Source organism: Nyctibius grandis, chromosome 3 (assembly GCF_013368605.1).
Source record: "Nyctibius grandis isolate bNycGra1 chromosome 3, bNycGra1.pri, whole genome shotgun sequence".
Classification (NCBI taxonomy): Eukaryota; Metazoa; Chordata; class Aves; order Nyctibiiformes; family Nyctibiidae; genus Nyctibius; species Nyctibius grandis.
In genome coordinates this window covers 35,077,323-35,104,745 of record NC_090660.1, presented here as the reverse complement: position 1 = coordinate 35,104,745, position 27,423 = coordinate 35,077,323, and the positions used below count along the sequence as shown (strand labels likewise).

Genomic DNA, 27,423 nt, shown 5'->3' with positions numbered 1-27,423 from the left:
TCACTTCATCCTCTATAAACATCACAAATTGAAAGAGCTTCCAGTATCTGAACTCCAACATAACATACACAAAATTAAAATAATTCATTGTCTAGAGACCATAACAAATTTTAATGTGCATTTACAGAATAAACAGAGGGCTGAAAGGGGTCAAACCAGTGGAAATGAAGGTAGGTATGTATGTATTACAAAATCCACACAGTACTGAATTACAAACTAAAAAGTGAAGTTTTGTCAAAAAAGGAAATAAAGATATCTATTGGTGACACGACATGTAGATAATATTAAAAACTGGCTTGCATGAGGACCAAAGTATGTCTACTCTGAAGTTATATCACACAGACTGTAAGCAATTTACAGAATTTAAGTTAGTTTTGCATATACAGGAGTTGTAAAATTAGAGAAAACACATTGAAATATAGAACACACACACACACAAAAAAAAAGATGTATATATATAAACCTCCACGCAATCATCAGGGGTTGGCCTAAGTCAGTAATTGCCACCATTGAACAAGAAACAAACAAAATAAGACAGGAAAAAAATCCACAGGGGAAAAAGAATAATAAAAAACCCCAAACAACTCAAAAGAAAAATATCCTCATTTGTTTTCCAGAAACAACGTCGTCTAGTCTGTTTAGCTACTTTGTAGAATTTCTTTTCTCCTTACTATTCCTCATGCAAAAAAAAAAAAAGGCTTTTTGAAAAAGTTTGTGGGGTGTTTTATTGGAGTCGATGTTAAATCAGTAGGTTTGTTTCATTATTTGGCCTCTGTTTGCTTCCAGGCTGGAACAGTTCTTTCAGCATAGGAAACCAAATGTCACCCATGGTTAATTCTATAATACTGATGACTCGCAGGCCAACCCCTGAGAATTCAAGGATGAGGCTTCTCCTTGCCGAAAGAAAAGGAAACTAGGTCTTGCTGTTACAAAACATTTGATTACATCACACTAGTTCTCTTCAAATAAAAGATCAGTGATACACCAAAGAAAATAAGATATATCAAGAACATGTGGTATCCTCTTCTTTCTATAATATTTATTTATTTATTTATTTTTTATTTAGTATTTTTGTTTGTACTTCCTGAAGAAGGTGCTCCTTGTGTAGACATTTAGAGTACATTGGGTGCAGAGTGGTGGTTGGAGGTTAGGGTCAACTTTGCTGTCCGCTCCGTGGATTTTACAGGCGATTTGCTCTTTGCTTTAAGAAGAGAAAGTGATATTGGAAAAAGTCAGCACTTTTAGACTAAAGCAAAGCACCCTTCACAAAGCCACAAACAAGAAGCAGGACAGAAAGTCCATGGCTTGTAGCTATCCTCGCACCTGCGGAAGAAGTTATAAGATATTCGCTCATCTTGCAGATTTCCAATGCTCCTTATAAGGCTGTTTTAAACACATACATTTATATATTTAATTAGCTCGCCAGGTTGGCTCTGGTGCCCATGAATGTCTTGGCATGCACTGCAAATAACAACACATACAAAGTATTTCAGTCCCAGGGAGGGTTTTTTGTTTTGCTTTGCTTTTGTTTCTTGTCTGTCTTTAACAACATAATCCAGTGAAACCATATACCAAGAGGAACAATCCCAAACACCTTCCACCTCAGAATGTTCTTCACAAAATCATTTCCAGCATCGCATCATTGACTGCTAATAACAAAGTCATCTAGTGGCTAAAGAATGTTTTCTTGTAAAACAGAGGAGATACTGGCAAATGACTGTGCCATTTACAAGGGGGAAACAGAATGCTAAAGGGTTTGGAGTATTTATTTTTGAGAAATTGTATTTTCCCAGATCTTCTTTTCTTTTTAAAAAGCTATGAAAACAAGGGTACATATCATTATTTCTAAAACCATGACCTTATATTTTAAGTATATCGGAATAAAATCATTTGGAACTAGACTAATCAGAGTGAAATTTTCGCACACCAAGGACATGAGTATTTAGATATCTTACATACCAAGTCTCAATGCTTGATAACTCCCCATGTCATAAAGAATTACCTTCAGAATTTGAAACGTATTATTTGAGGTGAAAACCATAAATTTGATTTGCTTACACTATAAATAAATGTTCCAATTATAACAGGTTAATGCATGATTAATAGATTTTATAACTGTGTTGTATGTTTGAAAAGGATGAATGTTATTGATGGTTACAGGCATAAATTCTATAACAAAGTAATAATGGTATTATAAGCACTCCATAATAATGCTGGACTTTTAATAACTGGTTATTTTTTAAGAACAATTAGTCATGTATAAGCTATTTCTATAAAGAATTTAATGTTAAACTGAATGCTCGATTCCACTGTAGCCCCAAAAAGCACATTTATCTTCTCATCAAGAATATACACAATGGAAGCAAAAAGAACTGAAGGTAAATGCTCATTTTTTCAAGTTTTCAGATGTTTACCAGTAAAACATTTATCTGTATCTGCTGACTATGTCTATAAGTGTAGCAAGAACTATTGCCATTCCTGTGGTTAGTAATTTTTTCCCTTCAAAAATGGGGATTAAACTAAATCCCAGATCTCTGAACACTGCTTCCTGTTGTGAATATATGGTGTGAGATGTTGCATACATAGCAGTTGCCATAAAAGACTCTTGGTCCTCTGTCACATACACAAGAGCTTATAAGTAACAGTGATATTTCAATTATCCATGTATGAACTGAATTTCTAAATGAATATTAACTTTTAAATGGAAGCATGTCTCAAAGACATGGCTAAGATTTTCAAAGAATTCCAAGGGAACTCTGAGCTTAGTTCCTACTGAAAGTAGACAGGAGTGGGAAGCCTACTTTTCTCTTGCCCATCTGATAATGCTAGCCTACCTGTATCACACTTCAGTAGTTTGCTGGGCTTCTCAAAACACTTTTTCTGTATTAGGAACAAGCAAACACACAAGCAAATTTGCTGTAACTTCTTCCTGTGGGTTGTTCCCATACAGGCAGTATTTACAAGCTTGTGCCCAAGGGTCGAGATCAAGTTCTGGTTTTGGTTTTATTGCAGTGTGGCTTTGTTGCTTCTTTTATATAAGGTATAAAATTTGTCATGTGACAGATTTTTATAAAGGCTTTTCTTTCCCTAACCAGGTTAGCAGAACTTAGTTAGAACCTTTATTAATGTTATATCATTTCATCATGTATTGAATTATTTTCACTCGTTTTATTTAATTTAAATATTTTTTTTGATTGAACTAGAGAAATACACTGCTCAAGACAATTATAAAGAGGTCTTTGGAGATATATCTCCTCTGCACAAAATATGTACAATGTGAATAAGGATAAATACTCAGAAGAGCCTCGTGGATATTTTTTAAAAGAGCTTCGTTAATGATTAATGGCATTATAATTTGAGAATTTGAAAGTTGTAATGTGTAGAAGAGAAAAGGTATGATACAAAATAGGTTTGACTTAAACTATTTCACAGTGGGAAAAGCAGCACCGTAATATTTGCAGGCAAAGCATTCTTTGGTTTTTGTTTTGTTTTGCTTTTTTTTCAATGTGACAATCTGTAGATTCCCAAATTAGGGATCATATATTACATACAGAATAACTTTTTTACTTATACTGTTCAGTCTCTGTATAAATCACAGCCTCCCTCCAATTCACATCCGTGTTCTACGTGCATGTTTTTCTGTAAGTAGCAAGTTTGTTTTTCTTCACCTTGCAAGGGATTTAGGTTAGAGTACATGCAGCAAGTACAAACTAAAGCAATACTGAACACATGAGAAAAATTTAGGGAGAATGCAACTAAAACAATTCCAGCTTCTAGGTGAAGAAAGAGGCTGTTAGGATTGTTGGAAATCGCTGTCATAAACAGTGTCCTCTGCATATGCTAACATCATATCAGGTCTCTATTTACTGGCTCAATAATTTCCAGAATGCTGTCTAACCCAAACGGATATATTTTCAGTAATATATCACCCCCGATAAAATTGACTTACAATATACAGTGACACACATGACTATATTAGGAGCACTTTCATCTTCTCAGTGATTCTTTTCAAAATACAATTGGAAGTTAAATATACTCAGGTTTCTTTTTTTGTTTCTGGAGATATGTAAAAGAACTGTATTTATTCTCTCATGAAGCCAAGTATTTCTTTAGATTTTGCAAGGGTTAAAGCTGCAAATGTAGAAGTATAAAATAGCAAAACCAAAAGCAGGCTTTTTAGATTTTTTCCTTTTTCTATTCGGTCATATTTGCTTATATTCTATTATTTTGGTTTCCATCTTGATAAAGGATAAGTGACCAGAAATAGTCAAAAATTTCCATTTGGACTGTGAATCTAAAAGTCATAGGGTGTTTAAATCAGACATTTAGTTTCGCTATTTTTAAACTTAAGTCAGAGGTGATGTACAGATCAGAATCCAAATCCAAATGTCTTGAAAATACAGAGTATCCAAATTCAGAGTTTTCATGCAGAGGTGTTTTTGGTGTACGGTTCTGACCAGGACTTAAATAGTATCACTGGAACCGTGAGCATGGTAATATAAGTAAAAATCTGTTGATCTGGCTGTGGATTTGCTAAATTGGTTGCTCATTTCCCTGACATTTCTAACATTATTTTCTAATTAACATAATGAGAGCTAAAAGAAATTTTACTGAAGGTCAAGAACACAGGGCAAAGCTGGACTACAATTACGTTACCCTCAAAGACAGTAACCTGGAAGAAGAACAGTAGAATGCATACATATATTATTTCTACAGTATTGGTTAAACTCTGCTTGATGTGTGGGTCAGGGATTCTCATGTTTTGACCTATCAGCCACTGGGATCCAGTTAAATTCTTCCTGTGAGATGTAAATGCCCATGTGTTTTCTTTTGTTTCCTGCCACTGACATACATACAAAAGAGCAAATTTCCATGAAATACTTAGCCGTCTTCTGTAAAAAAATGCTGTATTGCCAAAATCATGTGACTATGAGATAAGTTTCTGTGCAACAGAAAGAGTAGTTCATGCCGTTAAACTGTGATTTATTCAAATACGTAGTTTACTTAAATGCTAGGAAAACAGATGAAAAACAATAGTGATAAATAATTGTGATCTTCTTAGTGTTTAAAATAATAAAATAATCTCTGTCACAAATACTGAACCATATTTCATGGCTTATAGTGTATGGACCAAATAGCTAAACATCAACTTTGTTCTGTTAATGAGATTAATTTTAGAGCATCTAAGTATAAAATAGAGCCAGCAGAAGTTATAAATTTTTTTGTAAACCCTAAGTGATCAAAAAACTACTTATTCATTGCATAGCCGAATGTCTATAATCCCTTGCTTTCAGTAAGATATCAGACAAAATTTGTGTAAAAATACATGGGATTTTGGGACTCAAGTAAAGAAAAGCAGATGCTGGTTCCATAATTTGGCCCATTTATTTTTCACAACTGGACAAAACAGTTGTAAACTAAGCAGCTGCCTCAGGCGCTGTAGTTTTAGCGTGCCATATTTGTAAGAGTACCTTACATGGTTAATCACCTTGAGTCTCAAGAAGTTTGCATCTGCAAGAGTTGAAGTTTGATATGCCTTGTGCTTGCTAAGGTTTGGGAGCTCTCTGGGATGTAATAGCTTCCTGCACTCTGAGCCTCAATACCCGTCAGAGCCTCTGAAAACTGGATTCTTACGGTTATGCTTATAATGAGTAGTCTACTGTCATATAAATAACAGAACAAATCTGTGAATTCAACAGCACTGCTTTAATATTTTACTAAACATATAAGTTTAGTGAGGGTATCCTTGAGTTTCCTTTAATTAGTAAGCCACTGATCACAAGGGAAGACTAATGCCTGAGCAGAGTCCTGGTTTTGTGCTAACCAGTACAGAAGAAATACAGCCAGTCACACTAAAGTCTATCCTAGATTCTCGGTATGTTTTACATGATGCCAAAATATCCCTGCATATATATGGGGGATATATATTCAGCTTGTGGTGAATATGAGTTAATTTTATTGTATTACTGGTTTCTGAAACCACAGAGGTGTTGAAACCTTGGAAGTTTCATTTTTCAGGAATTTGTGCTGATATTTTCCATCTTTAAGTGCCTGGTTTGCTGTTTTGCAACACTCTGTTTTGCTTTACAGTGTTAGATTTGAAATAGCCTTTGTGTCAGCCCCAGTTGAAACCACATGAAATCATAATTTTGCATTATTTCCATGTAAAATAAGTAAAAGTTCATGAAATACTTGCCTTAATTTTATTGGGGATATTAATGAACCATAAGATTTATTGAAAGACGTTTGCAGTTTTACATCCATAAAGATAGGTGAAACCAAGTATGGTTGATTTTATTTGAAGTTTTATTTGAATGTGTCTCACATAGGTTTTAAATAAATAGATTCTTCCTCTCTGGCGTACCAACTTTTATCATTTTTATTCCTCTGAATTGCAGAAATTACAGTTACCTATAGCTCTCTTATACTGCTGGAATATATACCCACACTCAGGAAGAAAATTTCCTTTCTATAAATATGAGATCCCCTTTTCCCTCCTCAGGGTAATTGCTTCTCAAGTGTGTTTTAAGGTTGAATCACCTGTGTTTGATTTTGGGGCACTGAATGACAAAAGATGAGCAGTAAGTGTCATATTCAAGCCTCCTAATGCAGATACTTTTGCTCAGGCTTCCAGTCCATCTTGCTCCACTGGCTGTACAGTAGTCAGACTAAAATAGTGTGAATTGCTCATCAGTGCCTTGGGCAAACATACCACACAGGACAAATGAATTCATCTTACATGCCAGAAAAAAAGTTCTGAATTTCTGATTTTTTTTGCATTTTGGAAGAAAACTACTGCTTCCAAACTGATGGAAATTTAGAGTATGAATTTCCCTGAAGTCTGCTTTGACTTTGTGTCCGGTGTGTAGCTCTATTCATTTGCTGTGTGCTTCTTTTCTGCCAGTGATGCCCAGAAGAGCAGGTGAGAAAGAGGGATGGGATGCTCGATGGATGGTTATTCCCTAGCTTTCACTAGGTAAGGGCCCAGGCGAACAGAGGTGTTCAATGGACAAAAGAAAATGACAACCTTCCAAGTTTGAGTAGAGGAGAGAATTGTGCCAGAAGTTTGACCATAATAACTCCTGGAGCTCTTTCAGGGCTAAGTCAGGTCACAGCCTTTAACTTGCTGCCAACTACACTGAAAGCCATGTTCTAATGCAAACTGGAGATGGGAATACTTGGGAGAGGAAAAACTTAAGACATGAAATACAGGTAGTATGTAGTAAAATGATACTTGGCTTCAGGCAGTGGTCCAGAACAAGCTATAATAAATCTATAAAAGGACAATAGCAGTATGAAGGAAGAAAGAAAGATGAGTCGGACTTCGAATGACTTCTGCAATTTCACAATGCCAAGATGGACAGAACTAGAGTTACGGGTACACTGGTGTGAACAAACATGGGATTTTACATTCAGGCCACTTTCTACATCATCTCTTACATCAACCCACACCTAGGGAAACACTTAAATCTTGTTCTTCCTCTGCAGCATATCTGAGAGTTATGGTTTTTTTTTTTATTTCTTCAAACAATGCTCTTGTTCATCTCTCATTCTTTAACACCTTGACTAGAACCAGGCTTCTTAATTGGGCCATCATGCATTATGAAGAATCTAAAATGATCTCTAATGTCATTCTCAAAGATGAAAATGGATCATCAAAATTATCTGACCCTGTCATCCTTTTACCTTGAACAGGCAGGAGGGAGGGTTGAGATCCCTAGACATATAACTGAAACTGGAAGTGCATCAACATTTATAGATTTTCATACTGTTCTGATGAAAATAGCCAAAAATCACTGTTGAGTTTGAACACAGTTTTTCAGGAAGATGAACTGGATAGTGTAGTTGGCTTAGTCTACCTCTAGTGTAATTTTTGCTCTCTCTTCTGTCCTTTATCCTGTAATTCACAACTTCCATTCTCATCAGTGTATTTCCTTCTGTTTTCATATGTAGCTTTGTTTAAATAGTGTTAATAAGTATTTCAGAACTAAATAATATTTTACAGTTTTGCATTAGCTTCATGAGTGTCATTCATTTGTGTAGCAGTCATTCTAAGTTTTGTTCAAATACTTATGCTTCTTGGAAAATTATTTAGGCTCTTTTGCTCTGAAAGTGAGTCTAGCTATCTGGACAGACTATCCCATCAAAAATTCAGCTTCTGAAATTTTAATTTCCCTAGCATTTTCATGTGATATTCTCATAAACAAGTTTAAAGTAGTGAAGTAGCAATAAGTTAGATATCCATTCGGTGAAATGAAGTGTAGATGAATCGTCTCTGCAGGTGATATGTGGGGTAGAGCATGTCAGAGTCAAAATGATTTTTGAACCTAAGGCACACAGCTTTCAGCTTTAGTTATACCCAGAAGCATATTCCTCTTTCTAGCAGCTTAAAACTTTTTTTGTGCTCAGCTACCTCAAATTTCACGTGTTCAAGGTTATAGTGAGTTCTTGATGTCTCTGAATTGTTTAGTGGCTGTACAACTGTGACTACTTCCATCACTATATATTCATTATATTGTGGAAGCTTTTTTGTCTTGATACTCAAACTTCTCTGAGTGGCTTTCTTTTCTTAGGAGAATGACATTCTGCTGACACGGGGCTCTCAGTCGCAAATGTCAGGCACCAGCTATTTGTAGCAGATATCTTAATTCTCTTTCTCCCTTTAGTTGGTGTTTGAGCCTACAAAGTTTTAAAGTTTTTTTGTTTGTGGGTTTTTTTCCTTTACATTGACTACCTCTTCACACGTATAAGTAATGCATTGACTTCAGCTGTTTCTGTTTCAGTGAGAGAGTACTTTTTCGGAAAAGGTTTGCTAAGAGAGGTGTTTGCAAATAGCCTGTGAAGCACCAGTGTTAGCTCTTTAAACAAAACTAGTGTGAGAAGCAGTCCAATATCCAGTGCCCATTGCAAATGTTAAAAGCTGAAGGGGAGGAGGGCAGGCTCAAGCAACTGAAGGCCATAAATTGGTTAATTCGTATTGTTAAGAGAACCACTGGCAGCATGCTTTATGACTACTCTTATCAATGCTGGGCACCTTTCTCTCTCATCCTGTACCTGAAAACCATGGATATAAAATGTCTTAAACTTTTTTAAATGTGTGACAGAAAAATTTATAAACCAGTTCATTTCTATTTATCTGTATGAAATGACTGATTCCAAAGCAAATGTAGTTTTTTGTGACTGTCCTGTGGTAACTCACCCTCATCCATTTACTTGCATGTAGTTATACCCCACCCTGAATGAAGGAGGAAACTTAGGCTGTTAACAAAAATTCTTCTTGAATTGACTCTTTTTTTTAGTAACCGACTTCTGCTGTTGTAACTAAACATGGCTCCAGCACAAATTGCTCAGCTTTTTTGTAATATATATTAAAGTTTGTATATTTGATATATGTCACATTGTAACTAAACTGTTAACAGAGCCATTTCTGAAAGATACCATAAAGTTGCAACAAGAGTTTTATTTCAAGAAAAATAGAATTGAACTCGTCTTTTTCCTCCTGTGCTTTTTACATGATGTTTATCCTTTCATCTATCAGAAAAAAATCTTAAGTAGGATGATACTTAATATTACTCTGTCATCTTCTACAGCACTGTCATACCAAGAAAAACATATACAAAGAGGGTTATTATAGACAGAAGGAAAATTATATTCTTTGTAAATATTTCAGCATGAAATATTCAATCCCTTTTCTTGCTTTTCATGCCTGACACTGCTTAGGCTTATGTTTGACATACAGTCAACCTGATCTCCTTCTATTTATATCATTTATATAAGAGCTATTTTCATGGAACTCAGCTAAGCTCCCATTTATCTGTACCCATCCAACTGGATGAGTCTGTTTTCTTCTGTCTGATTCCTAGATGGTAAGTGTTTTGAGGCAGGGACCATTCTTCTGATTCTTTGTTTGCCTGGTGTGTAATGCAGTTGTTAAAGAGATTAGAACAATGCCTCTAACAGAACATACCTCTGTCTGAGGTCTATGACTCATGAGTTCTTAATGGTTTTAGCTGGAGCAGTTTAAGATGGTAGTGCCTACATTGCTCTACCTCCCTCTCTTATGGAAATCAAACTGCTAACAATAGGAGTGATATAAGCAAACCCCATGCCATGTCTTCATCTATCTCAATTTAACAACCCAATATTTTAGTTTATCATCTGTCATAGAGGCTTAATTTAATGCTCAAGACTGTGAACTGGGAGAGCTGAGGAGCAGGCACCTATTTCCTTTTGCCGTCCAGGTTTGGAGCAATAACTTCTGATTGGGGCAAGACAGAGATTTTGGGTGGCAACATTTTAAACTGTAAGAGCTAAGTCAGAGTTCACAAGTCAAAGCCTTCACCCTTGTTATTACTGTGATACAAATAAAAAAAATACGTTATCACCTGTACAACCACAGTGTAATGGTTTGAAAATGGTGTATTTTGAGAATGAAGCTTGAAGTATTTGTGCCAAATCCTGTATTAATTCTATCATCTCCTTCACTTTTTATATTGTTGAATTTTTCTGCTTTTATTTCAGATTTTTTTACCTTTTTCGTTACAGTTCTGAGATGTGGGATCAATCATAATCATGAAATGTCATTCATCTTTATTCAAAGACTCTTCAGGTATAAGATGATCACTGATCGGTACATATTGTATGCACCAGAATAATTCAACAGAGTACAAAATAGGTAATCGACCTGTTATTTTGGTAGAGTTTCAGACAGGCACAATGCCACGTAGCCATATTCTCAAACAGTATTTTTCTACTACAGGGCTTTGCACCATCTGAATGTCTAGCTCTCTGTGAGACCTGCTGCTAGTTCTTGGCTTCGTAATTGATTTATTATTGCTCCTTGACAAAACATCTTGCCCTTTTAACTTTTTTTTCAGTTGCACAGAATGAACTGAAGATGGATACACCATCTTCTGTAGTCATGTAGAAGTCGCTTTTATAGTCATTATACCACTATGGCTGTGATTTGGTGGCTGAAAGCCTCAGTCAATGTCACAGGCAACAGCAGCAGCTGAGGGAATAACAGCAGTAGAAATGGGACTGGCAGCAGAAGTAGCATCCAGATTTACTATCTGTATTTTTGTTGTTGTTGATGAACACACAGATTGTACACGTGAAGCACTGGGAATGCTGTCTGTGACAGTTAACTTTCACATTTTTATTCTCAGCACATTAGGCAGCTTTGTTTCAAGACAGTAGCATTTGTCAGTAGGCGAGGGAACAAACTTCAGTGAGGTGGATCAGACTGGAACAATCACAGACAAACAGGATAGCGAGTTGCACTGCCAAAAAGTATGATGGCAACTTCCTTACAATAAGGTAAAATGAAGGGTTTGGGGCAAAGTCTTCTCTTCACAAGGCCAGCGGAAAGATCATCAGCTGCTCTTCAAATGACATCCAGCTTTATCATCAGCAAAGCAGGATTAATTGATTATTACTGTAGCTGTAAAGAAGGTTATGTGTCTGGAATATCTTTGAAGCTCATGAATTATTTAATCAAATGGAAAATTACTGTTCGGAGAATAAGAAAATACTAAGAGTATTGAGCTTTCTATTTAGTCCGGCCTAAAGTTTCAAAGATAAACACTAGAAAAAAGTTGATCAAAGTTAAAAAAAAAGCACATAAAAAACCTGAAGCAACAAAACCCACCATGAAGAATGCCCCCTCCTCCTGAATCTGAATGAGCTGAAAATAACAGTTTTCAGGTATTTTCCTTCCCTTCTGCTCCCAGACAGCTTCACTGTCCTAAACTTCTTTAGGTGGTACAAGCTGGGTAAAGCTTAGATTCTTCTTATAATTCACTCTCACTTTATGAGTGGAAGAGAATTCATCTCTTTCCTCATGCTTGAGCCAAATTTTTTGCTGTTGTAGGTAAATGCCATTCTTCTGGCTTCAGCAGAGTTATATCCACTCCAACCAGCAGATAATTCTACCCATTCTTTCTAATTTTAAGTGATGCAAAGGATTTTCATAATGAAGTAGGGCAACATAGACAAGAAACTTCCTGCTTCTCATCTGAACCAAGTGAAAATGTCCTCTGCTTTGCTGTATGTGTCAAGTAACAAATGAATTGTGTTCTGAAGCAAGGAAATCCCATCAGTTATTTCAAGAGCAGGCCCTGTCACATATGCTGCAATCTCTGATGACCCAGTGCAAGCTGCCTGATTGCTTAGCAATGAAAAGCAATTTGAGTGAGCTGACAAACAGCTCATAAACAGCTTCCCCCTCATCCCATTTTTCTTTTCTTCCTTTCTTTTCTTCTCTTTCTTTACTATGTGACCCATCTGCAATCTTTCCAGTGGTTAATTACCAAAAAGAAAGTTATATCAGGCATGTAGAACAGAATGACTGTGATTCTGCTACTCAGGGAACTCCTGTGGGGTCCTCTACCAGATCTTTATATGTCAGTTTTGTTCTGAAGGTGAAGTGAGTCTGAAAGGTTCATTTTTAAATAGGTGAAAGCAAGGAAGAGATGTGATTCAGTGCATATATAGCAATGGCAGACGGACAGTGAAATACACTGGTAAGGTTACGAAAAGAATAGGAAAGAAATCTGTATACATGTGTGTAGATAAACAGCAATGTAGGTGGAAAAGGGGCAAAATGAGTTTCTTAAACTTTGTGCATTTAGTTCCTGCTGTGTCTGTCCTCACTGTTTCTGGATTGGCTTCATAGGAGGCAAATATCTAGTGCAGCATCCAAAGACAGTTTTCCATGTTTTCATGCATGTATCCTGTACAGTATCTGAAAAAACAACTGCTTAAGAGTAATCCAGTCTATGTTTGAATAATAAAAATGGAAATCTGCCATGGAATCCTCTTTCCTGTAGTAGGGTGTTTCTAATCTGCCTTTACTTTTTTCTCAAATTCCCTCTTACCCCTGCTTCTGATTAGCTAAGGTTATTTAACATTTTTTTCCAAACACCATCACTTTTACAGGAATATGAGTTACAGTGGAGTTATCATACGTTTAAGGACAGAGTCCTTTATTATCTCAACAAATCTGAGAAGACCATGATTTTCTTCTATGATTCAGTATTAGTGCTTAACCATGAGCATAACTAAGGATGAAAATAATAACTCTGATTTCAGAGAGGATATGTTTGAAACTAAGCATACCCAGTACTCAGTCTGGCAAGAGCATGTGGGATTGAACAACTACTAAAACTTGTAGAACAACAAAAATGAACACATATTGGTTGGCAAGTGCTTTCTCTTCTTAGTTCCTGAGCCTGTGTTTTTTTAAGAGGAACAGAAATGAATAGAAAGGTGACAGTGGTGTAGTATCAGCAATTGACAATGGCAATGAGGAATGGTTACAAAAAGTAGATACCATTTTCCTTGTGAAAGGAGTTAGAACTGCAGATCCACCGAAAATAGTTTGTTTATTACTGAGTTCAGTTGGACCAAGCACTAGGAACAGGAGTTTAAATACTTGCATGCATTTGGTTCTATGGGTAAGTATGCACATATAAGAAATTAAGATGTGGGTTTTTTGAAAGAAACACAGGGCAGTAGTGAGTTCATTCTGCATTGGAAATCCTGGCCTAAAAAAAAAAAAAAAAAGAGTTTAGATGCTGTTAAGACCTTGCTTTGTCAGCGAAGTTATTTGGAGCAGATTAGCACTTCTCAGAAGATGCTTACAGTTTCAAGGTCAACAGCTAACTGGCTGATAGGGCTACATCAATTAACATGGCTAGAATTTGTTCCATTATTTCAGAGAAGCTAAAAAAGTGGAGTGGCTTCATTTCAGGAAGAGAGAACCAAAGAGCAAGTTTCAAGTAAAAACAGTGTTTGTAGTGTATACAGCTGTAAAATGGGATAGTTGTTGCATCATCTTTTTGCAAGAATTTTTGAGAACAAACGGATAAGATTCAGAACAAGAACACAACTCTCATTTGGCTTTTGCTTTAATGTAGTCCTAAGGAAACAGAGACTTGACTTTTTGTTGTGCAACAATCACAGCAATGGTTGGTGCCTCCCAGCCTTATGGGTACTTGCAGTTTCTAAAATAGCTGACGCAAAAGTCAAAGTATTTATCTTAGTGAAGAAAGCAGTAATGTTGGCTGTCGCCTTAATGGAGGCTAGAGCAGACTTTTTGTCCCTTCACTTTAAGAGGAGATGTAACATAAAAGAAGAAAAAAACCAACACAGAAGTGGGTTTATATCCTAGAAGATTCCAAACTGGACATAAAATTTGTGCTTACAATAGGTTGATTCCTGGATTCTGTAGATGGAAGGGATGTCATCAGTTTATCAGTATCAACAGACTGAAGAAATATATTTTCATCCTCTTCTTTTGCATTCACACCTGACGATCAGCTTCTCAGTGTGATTTATGATGCCAAGAGTCCAGGTTGTTCTGTCTTAGGTAAGGACCACCTTCTCATTTGTGCTCCTTTTCAAGTCACTCACTGCAACTCTGCCATCATCACAGGAACAGTTTCAGCATGTAGTTAGGTAAACAGTTGAATTTGTTAGAACAAAAAATTGATAGAAATGTGCAGATGCTATATGTAAGCAGTCAGAAAATGGATGCAATGCCACTTTTTCATTTGTAGCCATTCCCTCCTGAGTTCTTTGAGCTTGATCTTCTTGAGTCTGAAAAGCAACTAATGGCTTTGAGTGCTTTAACAGAGCATTGTCAGAACAGGAAGAACTTGGGGGATACACACATTCTCAGCACACCAAATTCTGCAGCCCTTTGTGTTGCCATAAATGTTGCGTGACCTGAATGCAGGTAGGAGAGCTTTTCTAGATTTATATCCATTAAACAGTGAGACTTGGTGCAGCCTGTAGAATATTTAACTTCCTTTTACCTGAATTCATTGCAGGTCTTAGACCTCGGTTAATTGTAACATTGCCTAGAGTTACAAGGCTCTGTGATGACTGTACTTTTACCTTTGGACTAAGATATGTTGTTATGAATTATGCAGAAAAAACAAGTCTGTCACTCCACCTACATAGGACATTTTCTGGATATATGCAGATTAGCTTGTCTAATTACTCAGATTCCTGTTAAGCTGTGATGGTTTACTTCACTTGCTGCAGCCCATGAATATGAAATGAAAAGGTCAAGCTGTGGTAGATTTGTCTTTTGCTTTCCTGACTTTTTTGACTTTGAGGTGGACTTCTAGTGCTTCTCAGTATATTATCTGATGACTGTCTGTGGAAGACATTCTCTTTAGCTCTTTCTTCTTATATTGAACCTCCAATATGCTAACAATATCAAATATCTTTTTTTTACACTCACATAGCATTTTTCAGAGCAGTGCAAAATGCTGAATGGACCTCATACCACTTTAATTTGTCAGCCCTGGCTACATACCTCCCTCACAGTTATCACAAATACTTTTACTTTTGAGTAAAAGAAGAGAATAGCAGAAATATCTGTTTAGTTGGGAAATACTGATATTTTAAAATGGCAGTGACTGTAAACTGCTTTTCTAGAGCTACCTATTAGATTTCTGTTGTTAAGAAATAAATGAAAATCTGTAGTGTGCTTCAGGATAGAAGGAGTTAAGTGGAGTGCTATCTACCTTTCAAAAATAAATTTTGGGGACAAAATGTTAATATAATCAATCTTTCTTATATTAGTAGCCAAGTTCTTCAGAAATAACTGAATACAGATTTCCCAATAATTTTGCAGCATCATGTTTCCCTCTGCTGTAAACGTATTTCACAATAGTCTGTGAGCATGGGAGGAAAATTTATTGCTTGTCAATAACTATTTACTGGCTCTCTAATATTGAAGAATATTTGATAAAATTACCCTTGATTAACAGTACTTATCTCTTCAAACAGTATTACTGAGTTAATGTATTACTCGACACGAACAAACATATCACAATCACCCCCTATGTCTTTCAAATATGAACATGTGGTTAATAATAATAAATTTGTATTCAACTGTGTTTCTGTGTCCTAGGCTGGATGGATACATTGCTTTCATGTAATGTAATCACACAGCAGCCTTTTGCATGCATATATAGTTATCATGATGTTGAAGAAGTGAAGAGTTTCTCATTTGACAGTATAAGGAGAATGTGTTGATTTGATATCATAAAAAGAAAGACTATTACTGTCTACGACACCTCCTTTCTGCTTTTCTGAGGTCTCACAACTGATGTCTCTCCTTCCTTGGCTGAAGTTGCTCCTCAAATCTACATAGAGCTAAAAACCTCCACTGCCTTGTGCTCCCATGGATATTTCTATTGGTGTAGAGTGAGTGTAAAATGGAGGGAAAATCCAAATCACACCATAGCTGGAAAATCAGGCCCAGATTTTCTCAAGTAAAAGAAAGTAAGTCTTAGTTCTCAAGAGTTAAATTGATGTTCATAAAAAATATCAACAGTAATTACTCCGTAGCAAGTGACCATTAAATTGAAGTTAAACCTAATACGGATTCTTGGTACACTTTTTGTTTCTTCGGTAGATGAGTTTCACCTTTGATGAATACAGCATTAATCTGTGCTTCATCATAAAACAAATGAATTAATATATTAAATTATTTTTTAATCTGTTTATTTTTTACATTATTTGTGATTGGATTGTCTGTACTGGATCGGCAGTAATCTTTGCTCAAGGTAAAAATTAGAGATTAAATTTTTCTAGTTTTATTTTTTTTACAGGGACCTTTCCATGTAATAACCTACTAGTTCTCAAATAACAAATGTCCAGTAATCAGACAAGACATTGCTTGGACTAAAGACATAAACAATATTATAGATTCAATTATATATCTGAAGTGATTTAGTGGATTAGCTGTTGTATGCACACTTTGGTCGCAATTCAATGTAGTCTGTAGCTACATACTTCCTAAACTCATAACTATTTTAATTAATTTCACATAGAACTGAATATGAACCAGAGTTTTTACTTTATGGACAAGTCTGCTACTTTGAAATATATGAGTCCAATGTAAAATAAGCAGTATACATTTTTCTCTGAAAGGAAAGCTATGATAGAATGATGATTTAAAATCAATTGAAATATTTCTTTTCTTCTAACAGTTTAAATATTTTTTGGCAGAGCTAAAAAATGGAAGTGGCTCTATTTCAGAGAAAGAGAAGCAAATGTAACTTTTAAATAAATTAAAAAAATATATACAGAGGTAAAATGGTGGTAGTATGTGCATCATCTTTTCTAATAGCAATACGAATTTTCATGTGAATAATCCTATTGTTGCAATCTGTAACTAAATGTATTTTCCTTATCAAAATGTTTTTCTAATAGTATGCTTGTAAGATGAAAGTGATTTCACAATATGTGTGCTATGAAATTTGTTGTATTCCCGGTTTTGTTTTTGATGACATGGCATTGGCTAGCAGAAACATGATGCATTGGAACAAACTAGGTTAACTTCCATTACATGTTTTAAGATAGGCTGTGATCTCCTACCTTACATTGGGTCCTCAGTGCAAACAGAAGTAACCCAGAAACCCTTAAACATGCACAGTTTTTTTTCCAGAGGATTTTTGATTATTTAGAACATGTCTCAGTTTTTTATCCTGTCCATCTCTCTATTGCCACCATAAAGGGGTCAACAGCTGCAATTCCTATATATCCATGTACCTTTGCATAACTGTGACTTTTACTGTGTCCAATGTAGAAAATGCAGACTTATATTGATTATAGGTAATTATACAGTGCTGTACAAAATCTCCCAAAAAAATGTGTAATATGTTAATTTCTATGTGACAGTTGAGGCATTGTCATTTTAATGTTTGATTCAAAGCCAATGGTCAATCAGCTGAAGATAACAAACCCACATTCTCTGACAAACCCATGGTCTTTCTAAAGCCTACACAATGGAGAAACAATCTGGTGTATCTAAGGTTTGCTTAGATGTAGAAGTCAAGTTCTTTATGAAGACAGGATTTATACTAAAAGTAAATTAATTTCATCAAATGTTAGAGATATAAAAATTAGGTGACTGGTGTAAATTAACTTAAGAAGAAACACTTCTGGATGGGCATTTTATTTAATTTGTCATGCACAGCCATCTTAAAATGAGATGAGTCATTCAGTGACATGCCCCTCTCTCTCCACACACCACAGGGAAAGCTAAGCTTCAATTAGAGAGCTAACCTTAGGTGGATAAAACCAATAGAGATAATATACACGTATAGGAATTTCAGGCTTTTTGCTTCTTCTGCACAGAAACTTATTCTTCAGCTTTTAGGAAGTAAGGAGACAGCAGGAGGAATAGAGCCAGAAAGAAGGAGGAATAAATGAGTACCACATTCTTCCTAATCACAATTCCTGGTTACCTTGTTGAGTTATACTCCTTTTACATGCTGATAAGCGATCAAATGAAAGCTCAAAATGCTTTACCATACCTGATTGTGGACTTTGTTTGGGGATTTTGGCTGCTGCTTCAGGGCTGGAGGTGACACGCACACGCTGATTGGCAGAGTTATGGATGCTACTTGGAACAGCTGCTGAGATGTTTTTGCGAGGTTTCATGTCTTGCAACCACATTGGAGATGCCTCAAAGGCTTGCATTCGTCGAGAGTGGCTGTTAGCATTGACTTTGAGAAATGCCTGGGCCTTGTATTCCTGAAGGTCTCCATAGTTGGCATCGGTCACTCTGCACTCATACAAGCCTTCATCCTTTTTCCTCACTTTTGAAATCTGCAGCTTGTGGGAGATGTCATTCCCTTGTACTTTCACTGTCTGCAAATTTGACAGGAAAACAAACAAACAAACATATTTTCAGGTATTATTCTTTCTCTGGGAAGACTCCACCAGTGTAGAGCCTGTCCAGAGAAGTCAAGTGCCAAAGTAATCGGTGGTGTGATTGTGCTTACTGCAGGGAAGTTGTATTAAGGATGACAGTGAGTATTTGTATCTATGAGGATGTCTGACATCTTCTTTCCAAAACTGTTCAGATGGTTTGCTCTGAAATGCTAATTGGCCTCAGACAAACAACCCAAACTACTGTGCTCATTCCAATTAATTGCTTAAGATCATAAACATTCTTAATGAGCTTTCTTACATAAACCTAATGTCTGTGTACTTCATTGGTTAAACCTTTTCAGTTAGTTGGCTTTGTTGAATAAATTCAGTTTTTGAACTAGTGCATTAACAATTTTGTTGGAGATGTTTGCTGATATTTAAACTTCTTAAGTAAAAATTTGTTAGATTAGCTTGTAGTATTCATTGCATTGAAAGTGCATATTTGACATTCAATTTGTCTCCTTCAGGCATGTCCAAAACTTTGGTATTTTCTGTTTATTAACCATGACAAGACATCTTGTGTCAGGTAGTTCCTTTTGTCTCATTTATATAAGTATGTACTTATTAGAAGTCATATATAATTTCTACAGCACATATTCAACTAGCATATATTGAAGATCGTTTTGAAAGTTGTCAGCTAAAACAAGACTCCTGATTTATTTTTAATTGCTTTTAATATCTGAGGGTAACATAATATATTTTTGTCTCACATAATTAAAACACACATGAGTAAATTATGCATCCAGAAATGTGTGATAGGTATTAAGATGCATTAGAAGAGGTAACATAGATTCCTTTTCTGTATGTTCACCACTTTAGAGAATTTATATTTAATTAATTGTCTGTTACTCTCTATCTGGATTAATATCTGGTACCCCACAGGAAGCCAGTTAAAAGGGATTCAGTAGGACAGAAAACTTCAGCTTTGAGGAACTCCTGAACCTGGTTTACTTCCAACATTACATAAACATGGTTGCAAATGTTGCTTTGTATCGTATCAATGACAGGCAATGAGGAAACGTCAGGGTGTTGAATATATGGTAGATCACAAAAATGGAGAACTGCTAGATTGAAACTAGGCACGTTATTGGTTATTATACAACACACTGCTTCTGATAGTTTGGCATGCTGTAGTCACCACTGTTGGCAAAGCACCTTCTGCCTGCTTGATAAATTGAAGAGCAATACTTGTGAATATTACCTGCTTTAAGGTACTGGATGGACTTTACAACCTTTTGTGTTGTAGCCAGCTCTGAATTTATACTTGGCAAACTAAGTTGAAAGTATGGATTGCATACTTTCAAGCATAACATATGCAATATTAATTACACAGAAAGTGCTGGATAGTTATTTAAACCATATTCAATAATAATATATCTCTACTGAACAGTTCATATTCAGCAAAAGGATTAAAGAATTTTCGTATGAATGGAAAGAGGATCTGTAGGTCATGTTCTGCCTCCATTTGCTCCCACGCAATATCTGCAAAGTTAACAGTGTTGCATAGCACTAATAGAAACAGAATTTGGTTGGGTTTTACATTCAAAATTTAGAAATTGTTACAGTCAGCATTTGTGCATGTTTTCAATTTATGCCTGATTATCATTTAAAACCAATAAAAGTGTGTATTTCAGCACAGTTTAAAAACACATTTAGTATATTTTACCATTTCTTTAAAGAATTTACTAAATGCATTTAAAAGTTTGATCTCCTCTTCATGAAGATGCTTTCCAGTAGTACTAATGGAGACTCTATGTATGTCTTCAGGAAAGAAAAAAAAAGGAAAGCTACATTTCTAACAAGTGTATTTAGACTGTCAACCTAATGTTGACTTTTTTTTAATTGCAAATATAAAATGTTTTATGCAAGCTTATAAAAACACTGTATAAACACCCCATTGTGAATTATTATGACACATAATGAGAGAAAGAGTTTTTTAACTTGAAAGATGGGACAAGCTTTACAGCCTATACCGTGTCCCAGATCTTATGGATTACTACAGGGATTTTTAATAACCCAGTATTGATAAGGAATAAATTGGCAGCTAGCACTATGTCTAGTAGAATAGTATCCAAAAACCATATGTAGACCTCATTTGTAAGGTAGTCTACAAGTGTAGTTGAAGATATGGTCCATGACACAAATCATTTATAGTGTATGGTGAGAAGTATCATAGGAAATATAAGTATGGTTAGAATATGTATAATTTTGAATATAATGTATCTGAATTCTCATTTATAAATGCCCTTTAGCTATACCTAGCTGCACTTTGACCTGATGTAATTATTATGTTAGTTATTTGTAGGTATCAAAGAGCAGCAGAGTAAAGGATTTTACAGAAGTGAGTCACCTCTATCTGTTGCTGTTTTAAGCTTTGCTGTTACTTATAGCCTTAGCTGTAGCTAGAAGGCACTTCCAAAGGGATTGTGTCTGAGAAAGGAAAAACCTCTTTGGGCTCATAAGGATACTCATGCTGCAGTATCTGCTAAGTATCTGTGTCTTTCCACTGCAGTGAGCACCACACCATGACCCCACCACCATACATTTCTTGGGATGCTGAGTGAGGAGGGTCTGAACTTTTGAGGTCAGGGTCTGTGGCTGTGCCTGATTCAGGATATGGGTCTGCTGGGGAAGGCATCCTTTCCCTGGACAAGGGCTGGAGCAATGTTGCTCATAATTTTGTTGAGACGACATTCTGGTTTAAACTCCCAACAGCAGATCGGTAACTCTGCTGTCAGAACGCACTTTCCAAAGAAAAGAGTCTCAGTGGCCAAGAGTGGACATTACTCATTACTCCCAACAGGGAGGTCTTATCCAATGACTTTCTGAGCTTTTTTTTTTTTTTTCTGCTAGCAGATATTAACCTGGGAAAGCACCCATTTAAATAGTTGTACACCTCACTGAAGGAAAGTGCAGCTTCACGGCCAAATTTCAGCCTTAAAACCAGACTTGGAGTGCTAAGGCAGTCTCAGCAGTTGTCCAGGGTAGATGAAAACAAGCGGTATAAGGATGGGTGCAGGCTGTCTGCTTCACGGGACAGAAAGTCTGCCGAAGGTGTACTGCCTGGGCCTCGCTGGCCGATGCCTTCATGCCCAGGGGTCCCCCGGGGTGCAGGCTGCGAGGGGCAGAGCTCTCCTGGCACCGTCTGCCAGGGCCGGTGAGGAAGGAGCTGGTGGCTGCCGGCCGCCTGCCCGCTTCAGCTTGCGGTGCGGACGAGGAGGAGATGCGCCGTCGGGGCGGGGGGAAACAGCCTCGCCGCACCCCGCCGTGCCTGCTGCGAGGCGGCCGCCGGCAGCGCCCGGGGTGGGATCTGGCTGGGGAAGGCCCCGCCCGGCCGGCGGGGGCCGCCCGCGCCCTGCGGCGCCACTTACGCTGATCTTCGTGCCGTCGCTGTCCAGGTCCCGCTCGGGCAAGAGCTCCACCTGCAGGGAAAGGAGCCACGCCGTGGGTCTCCGGTCCCCGCCCCGCCCCGCCCCGCCGCCGCCGCGGGCGCCCCGCTCCGCGCCCCGCCCCCCCCCTCCCCGCCGCGGAGCCCGTGTGTCACCTGCGGGCCGCGCCGGGGAGAGCCGGCACGGGCCGCGGGGCGCCCACCAGGCCTGGCAGAGGGGCATTGCCCTACGGACCCGCCGCCCGCAACCCGCCCGGCTCCCGTGGGCGTCTTTTCGAGGCGGCTGAATGCAGAGACCCGTGCGGAGGTGTCAGCGGAGGAGGGGAGAGGCGTCCCGGAATGGCAGTGTAAGTGGTCATGGCCCTCTCCGTCTCGCTTGGGAGGATGAAATTGCACTGTTGTATGATTTTTTTCTTTTTGCTTTTTTTGGGCATTGGTTCCCCCCTGGTCCCCACCCCCCCAAGTATGTGCCCTCCTGTGGTAGCTGCATGCAGAGTTAAGGTTGCCAACTCAACTGCACCAGCTGTGAATTGGAGGGCATGTGTAGGATCTTGCCATTTGGGAAATAAAAAATTCCCACAAGGAGCAGTCTCTGAAAAGCTGCTTTCCGAAGGGAAAATGAGAGAGAGAGGAAAAAAAAAAAGAAAACAATTTAGGCTTTGGAAATCCGTGTGGTTTTGTGAATGTCCCTAGCTGCATCCTGAGAGTGACAGGCACCAAAGGCACCATCCCTTGAGGTGGGCATTTTTCTCTGCAGGTTCCTGCGCTGTTATTTCATGGTAAAAATTAAGTCCTTGGGGAGATCCAGAACCTCCCTCTGCTCCCTCACTCTCCCTCTGTGTCTCTCCTTCCCTCTCTTCCTCTCCACCCCTTCTCCTGTGGCATTCCCAGGCGGTTTGGGGACCCCATGGCAGAGGATCAGTACCTGAGTGCCTGTCACCTCCGCTCCAGCCTCTTGGTCCTCAGCAGCCCGCAGAAACCACCACTGGATTTCAAGGTACACCGAAGTGGAGCCACTCTGGAAAGCACAAGACATCTCCACATTCTGCCCTTCAGTGGCCGTGACATTTCGGGGAAACTCAGTGAATTTTGCTGCAAAACAAAGGCGTAACATTTTGGAATCTCCTGTTACCTACTCATTGTTTATTCTCTGGGTTTTGTGTTGCATTTTTTCTTCTGTCTCTTTCTTTTCCTCCTTTTTAATTAATTTCTCTGTTTTCTTTTATCATTCCTCCTCTCTTCTGATTTTCCAGTTTCCCCACACCTTATCTCCCCTGGTTTCTCTCACACCCAGGTATGCCTTTCTTCCCTTATGCACAAATCCACCTTCTTTACACTCTGAGCTCTGCTCATGGGAAATGCTCTAGACCCCCCCTTCTTGCTCCCATGGGCTAGTAAAGTTTCATGTAATTAGGTCCAAATACTCTTGGGCAGAATGCAGTATTTCACCAGCCTCACCGAGACATTTTGTGAAAGACCAATTTGGAAGGGGAAAAAAAATCAGAGTGATTTATTGTATTTCGTAGGGCTGAGCTGGAGACATGTGAATTGTTAAACCTTCTACAGCTGGCTGGAGTGGCTGTTGGAACGGGCACTCTTCTGAGGTGCGGGTTGTGACCATTCATCAAAATGCCCATTTCAAAGACTTTACCTGAGTTAGTTATTCTTTCTGAGAATCTCTGCTTGCATAATCAGACCAAGAAGCAATACATGTTCTATTTCTCATTCCTGGCAGACACTTTCTAGAACTAACCCTCACCTTTGTGCCCCCATCCTTTAACAAACAGGATCTGCTCATTTCAGTGTACCACTGCTAGGTTTAAAAACTAATCCTGGTGGACATAGTCCAGGGCACCAGTATTTCTTTAAGTCTCAGTCTTTGCTTCCATCTCATCCTTTCCTATAACTCACTTTAAAATTCTGCAACATAATGAAACATGATAGTCAAGTGAGGGGGACTACTGACAAACAACGGAATAAATAAAATCTGTGTTTCAAGAAGGGAAAAATTTGGAAAGACCCTGCAATGTTGCTTTCTGTTGTGCATTGTTACAGATTGACTAGAGCATATTATGATGCGAAGGAAATATTGCTTGTTGTCTTCTCCCCTCTTTCTCTCTTTATCCAGTCTTCCCAGCTAACCTGGAATTGGTGGGGTAATTTAGCAATACACCGAACTAGTGTTACTTCTTTTTTCGCTTACAGATACTTAGCAATGCTACTAGCTTTATACCATGCCCCTTTTTCTGCCGCCCCCCACCCCCACCAATTCAGCGTTGCTAGTCACCGAGATAAACTGACAGAAGGACTGTGCATTTTGTGTATTCGGGGTTTGTAAGTTTGTTTTGTTTTTTTTTTGTTTGTTTGGTCGTTCCCTCCCCTCCTGGTCAGTGCGTGTGAGTGGTGTGGGGACGCGGAGGGGAATACTGCCAGCAACCTCCCCCACCGCACCGCCAAGCGCAGCCCGGCACAGGCTCGCAAAGCCGGCGGGGAGCTACCGGCAGGGAACAGCGGGCAGGGAGCAAGGAGGCGGCGGGCAGGGAGCGGGGGGCGGCTGGCAGGGGCCAGCAGGAGGGGCCAGCAGGCGGGGCCAGCGGGCAGCGGGAGGCGGCAGCGGGAGGGGGCAGCGGGCTGCGGGCGAGGGCAGCGGGAAGCGGCAGCGGGCGGGGGCAGCGGGAGGGGGCAGCGGGCAGCGGGCAACAGGCAGCGGGCAGGGGGCAGCGGGCAACAGGCAGCGGGCAGGGGGCAGCGGGCAGCGGGCGGGGGCAGCGGGCAGCGGGCGGGGGCAGCGGGCGGGGCAGCGGGAGGGGGCAGCGGGAGGGGGCGGGGGCAGCGGGCAGCGGGCGGGGGCAGCGGGCGGGGGCAGCGGGCAGCGGGCAGCGGGCGGGGGCAGCGGGAGGGGGCGGGGGCAGCGGGCAGCTGGCGGGGGCAGCGGGCGGGGGGCAGCGGGCGCGGGCGCAGGGGGCGGCCCCGTGCGATCTGTCCATGGTGCTGACAGAGTCGCCGCAGCCTTGAGGACACGAACAACTGGTTCCTGCAGCGCCGGGACTGCTTGAAATGCAAGGCGCGCCTTTCGGCGAGGAGGGAGGAAGGTGGCGGGGGTGGCGGGGGGATGTCTTCAAAGAAGTCAGTTTTGTCTTTTTCTCTTTTTCTTTTTTATTGGGGGGGGAGGCAGAAATCCACATAGACACAGAATCGAAATGAAGGTCTAACTCTGAGGATTGCAGGATAATAGGAGAGGAAAGGGGACGCAGCACGAAAGGAGACTGCAATATTTTAAGGGAGGCAGTAGATTTAGCCATCCGGCACTTGGTTTGAACACAATAATTATGCATGCGTGGGTAGGTGTTTATTGTATGCATACATGCATATATACAAACATGCACAACCCAAATACATGTATGTCCATTCACCAACACACCTTTACTCTTCTGCAAGGTGCCTGTTATTTCCCTCTTTGCAATCAAGTAAAGGAAGTCTGTTTTATTCCCACTTTTGGGAAACTTCTCACTTCTGTTCCTATTTACAGACAATTTTTAAGCTAAACATAATCCTGATGCTTGGTGTCCTCATCTCCTACCCATTGTGATTGTTTTCCTTCTTTTTATTATCTTCTTCCTCATGCCCTCCCCCCCATCCTGTTCTCAGTCTGTTTTAGCATAGAAAAACACACACACGTATTTGACAATAAGTAATCTTACCTTGGGTAGAAAGTCCTTGTTGAATATACATAACTGAAAAGAAAATGAATCCAACGTAAGCTAGAAAGATCCCCATCATTCCAAGACGAAGAAGAAGTCACATCAGGGTAACAAAAGCCAAAGGTACCCTCAAAAAAGGAAGAATTTATATATGAGTGTATGTATGTATCTCTAAATATATGAACAGAAAGAGATTTTTAAAATGTTACAAAAGGGCTTTGTATTGTAGCCCTAGCTGCGACACTGGCAGCATTCTGCTACTCAGTGGAGTCTTTTTCTTTGGGAAGAGCAAGTATTGCAATACAGCGTGGTTCAGATGATCTGTCTCAGGCGCTGTGTTGCTTGAAGTCCAGATTCAGACTGAAAAAAAAAAAAAACAACCCGTTGAAAAGTGGGTATCAGCTGCCTTCTGTGCCTTTTTTCAGCTACCTGGCATCTTCGTCCAACGTCAGCTCTTGCTGCTCAGGATAGCGTGATGACTGCCCTCCCTACACACTGATCCAGCTTGGGAAGAGGGGAGTGAGGGAAAGAAGTGGGGGGGGAGAGAAATATACTGTGCTTGTATTGCTTCAACTTTTCTCTCTAATGGCTGAGATAACGTCTTTAACCCTTCCCTCTCTCTCCGTGTTCTCTACACCTCTCTACCTGTTCTGACTTCTACTGACTCCGATGGTGGGGTAAAGCTGTGCCTTTTTTTTTTTTTTCTTTTTTTTTATTTTTTAATAGCGTACCGCTTGTGATTCTAGAGAGAGCAAGGAGCCTTTATAGTACTGATGTAATCTTTGGTCTTACATCCCAAAACACTCACTGGCTAAGAGGGCAATGCAGTGGTTTGATTTTTGGTGAGTTAAGCTGTTTCTGTTTTCTCCTTTTTCTCTCCCTCTTACAGGGTCTGAGGGGAAAATAGTTACTCAGTAAGCCTATTACACTCGCTATTGCCTGCTGCAAATAACTATGCTTCTAGCATCTTACATTAAAATGCAGTTCCTTTTGTCTCCAAAGACAGATAAAGAAGATGATACTTAGAGTATGCCTAGGATACATGTATTTATATAGATTTATGTGCAAAAAAAATTTAGCTAGATAAAAATGAATTTTGATATCCTACAGATTGCTCACAGTAATATATATATTTATGTACACCAGGAAACATGTTTACAGCATATTAAAGAATGCTTCCTTCTGCAGTGAATGTTTCCTTCTGTCTGCCTGTCTTCTGCTTACATATATTAATAATGTTTATATGAGAGACTAACCTTGACTGTGTTAGGTGTTCAAAACACCCTGAAAAACATCTGCACTGAGGGAAGTTCTCTGACTAAAATCATCGTGCTGCTTGTAGTAACAAGCCATCTAGAAAGCGCTTGTTCCACTAAGCAAACACCAAATACCTTCACAAGGCTGAAACAATGACTAAATAGAATCTGAAAAGAGCACCTGACAATCACTCTAGCTCAACTTAACTGCTAATCACAGACCAAAAAAAGATACAAGCAGTACCAAATTAAAGAGAATTTTATCTGCATGGACAATATGTTTTTCTGCTGGATGAAGAACTGGATAGGTTCTGTCATTCCTGGGAATGGGAGTGCA

The 27,423-nt window shown here is 39.0% G+C and overlaps 1 protein-coding gene across 2 annotated transcripts; it reads right to left on the bottom strand.

The window, feature by feature from the left end:
* Positions 1-1,112: 1,112 nt before the first annotated feature.
* VSTM2A (V-set and transmembrane domain containing 2A) lies at positions 1,113-25,909 on the bottom strand. 2 transcript variants are annotated; one of them, XM_068397045.1, is made up of 5 exons: positions 25,831-25,909; positions 23,055-23,221; positions 22,113-22,163; positions 18,342-18,678; positions 1,113-1,201 (listed from the first exon to the last, which is right to left on the bottom strand). In XM_068397045.1, exons 1-5 carry the CDS (start codon positions 25,907-25,909, stop codon positions 1,113-1,115), a joined length of 723 nt encoding a protein of 240 aa, XP_068253146.1. The 2 variants fall into 2 exon arrangements, with proteins under 2 accessions (XP_068253146.1, XP_068253147.1); XM_068397046.1 differs by lacking the exon at positions 1,113-1,201 and adding an exon at positions 1,247-1,323.
* Between the last annotated feature and the right edge of the window lie 1,514 nt (positions 25,910-27,423).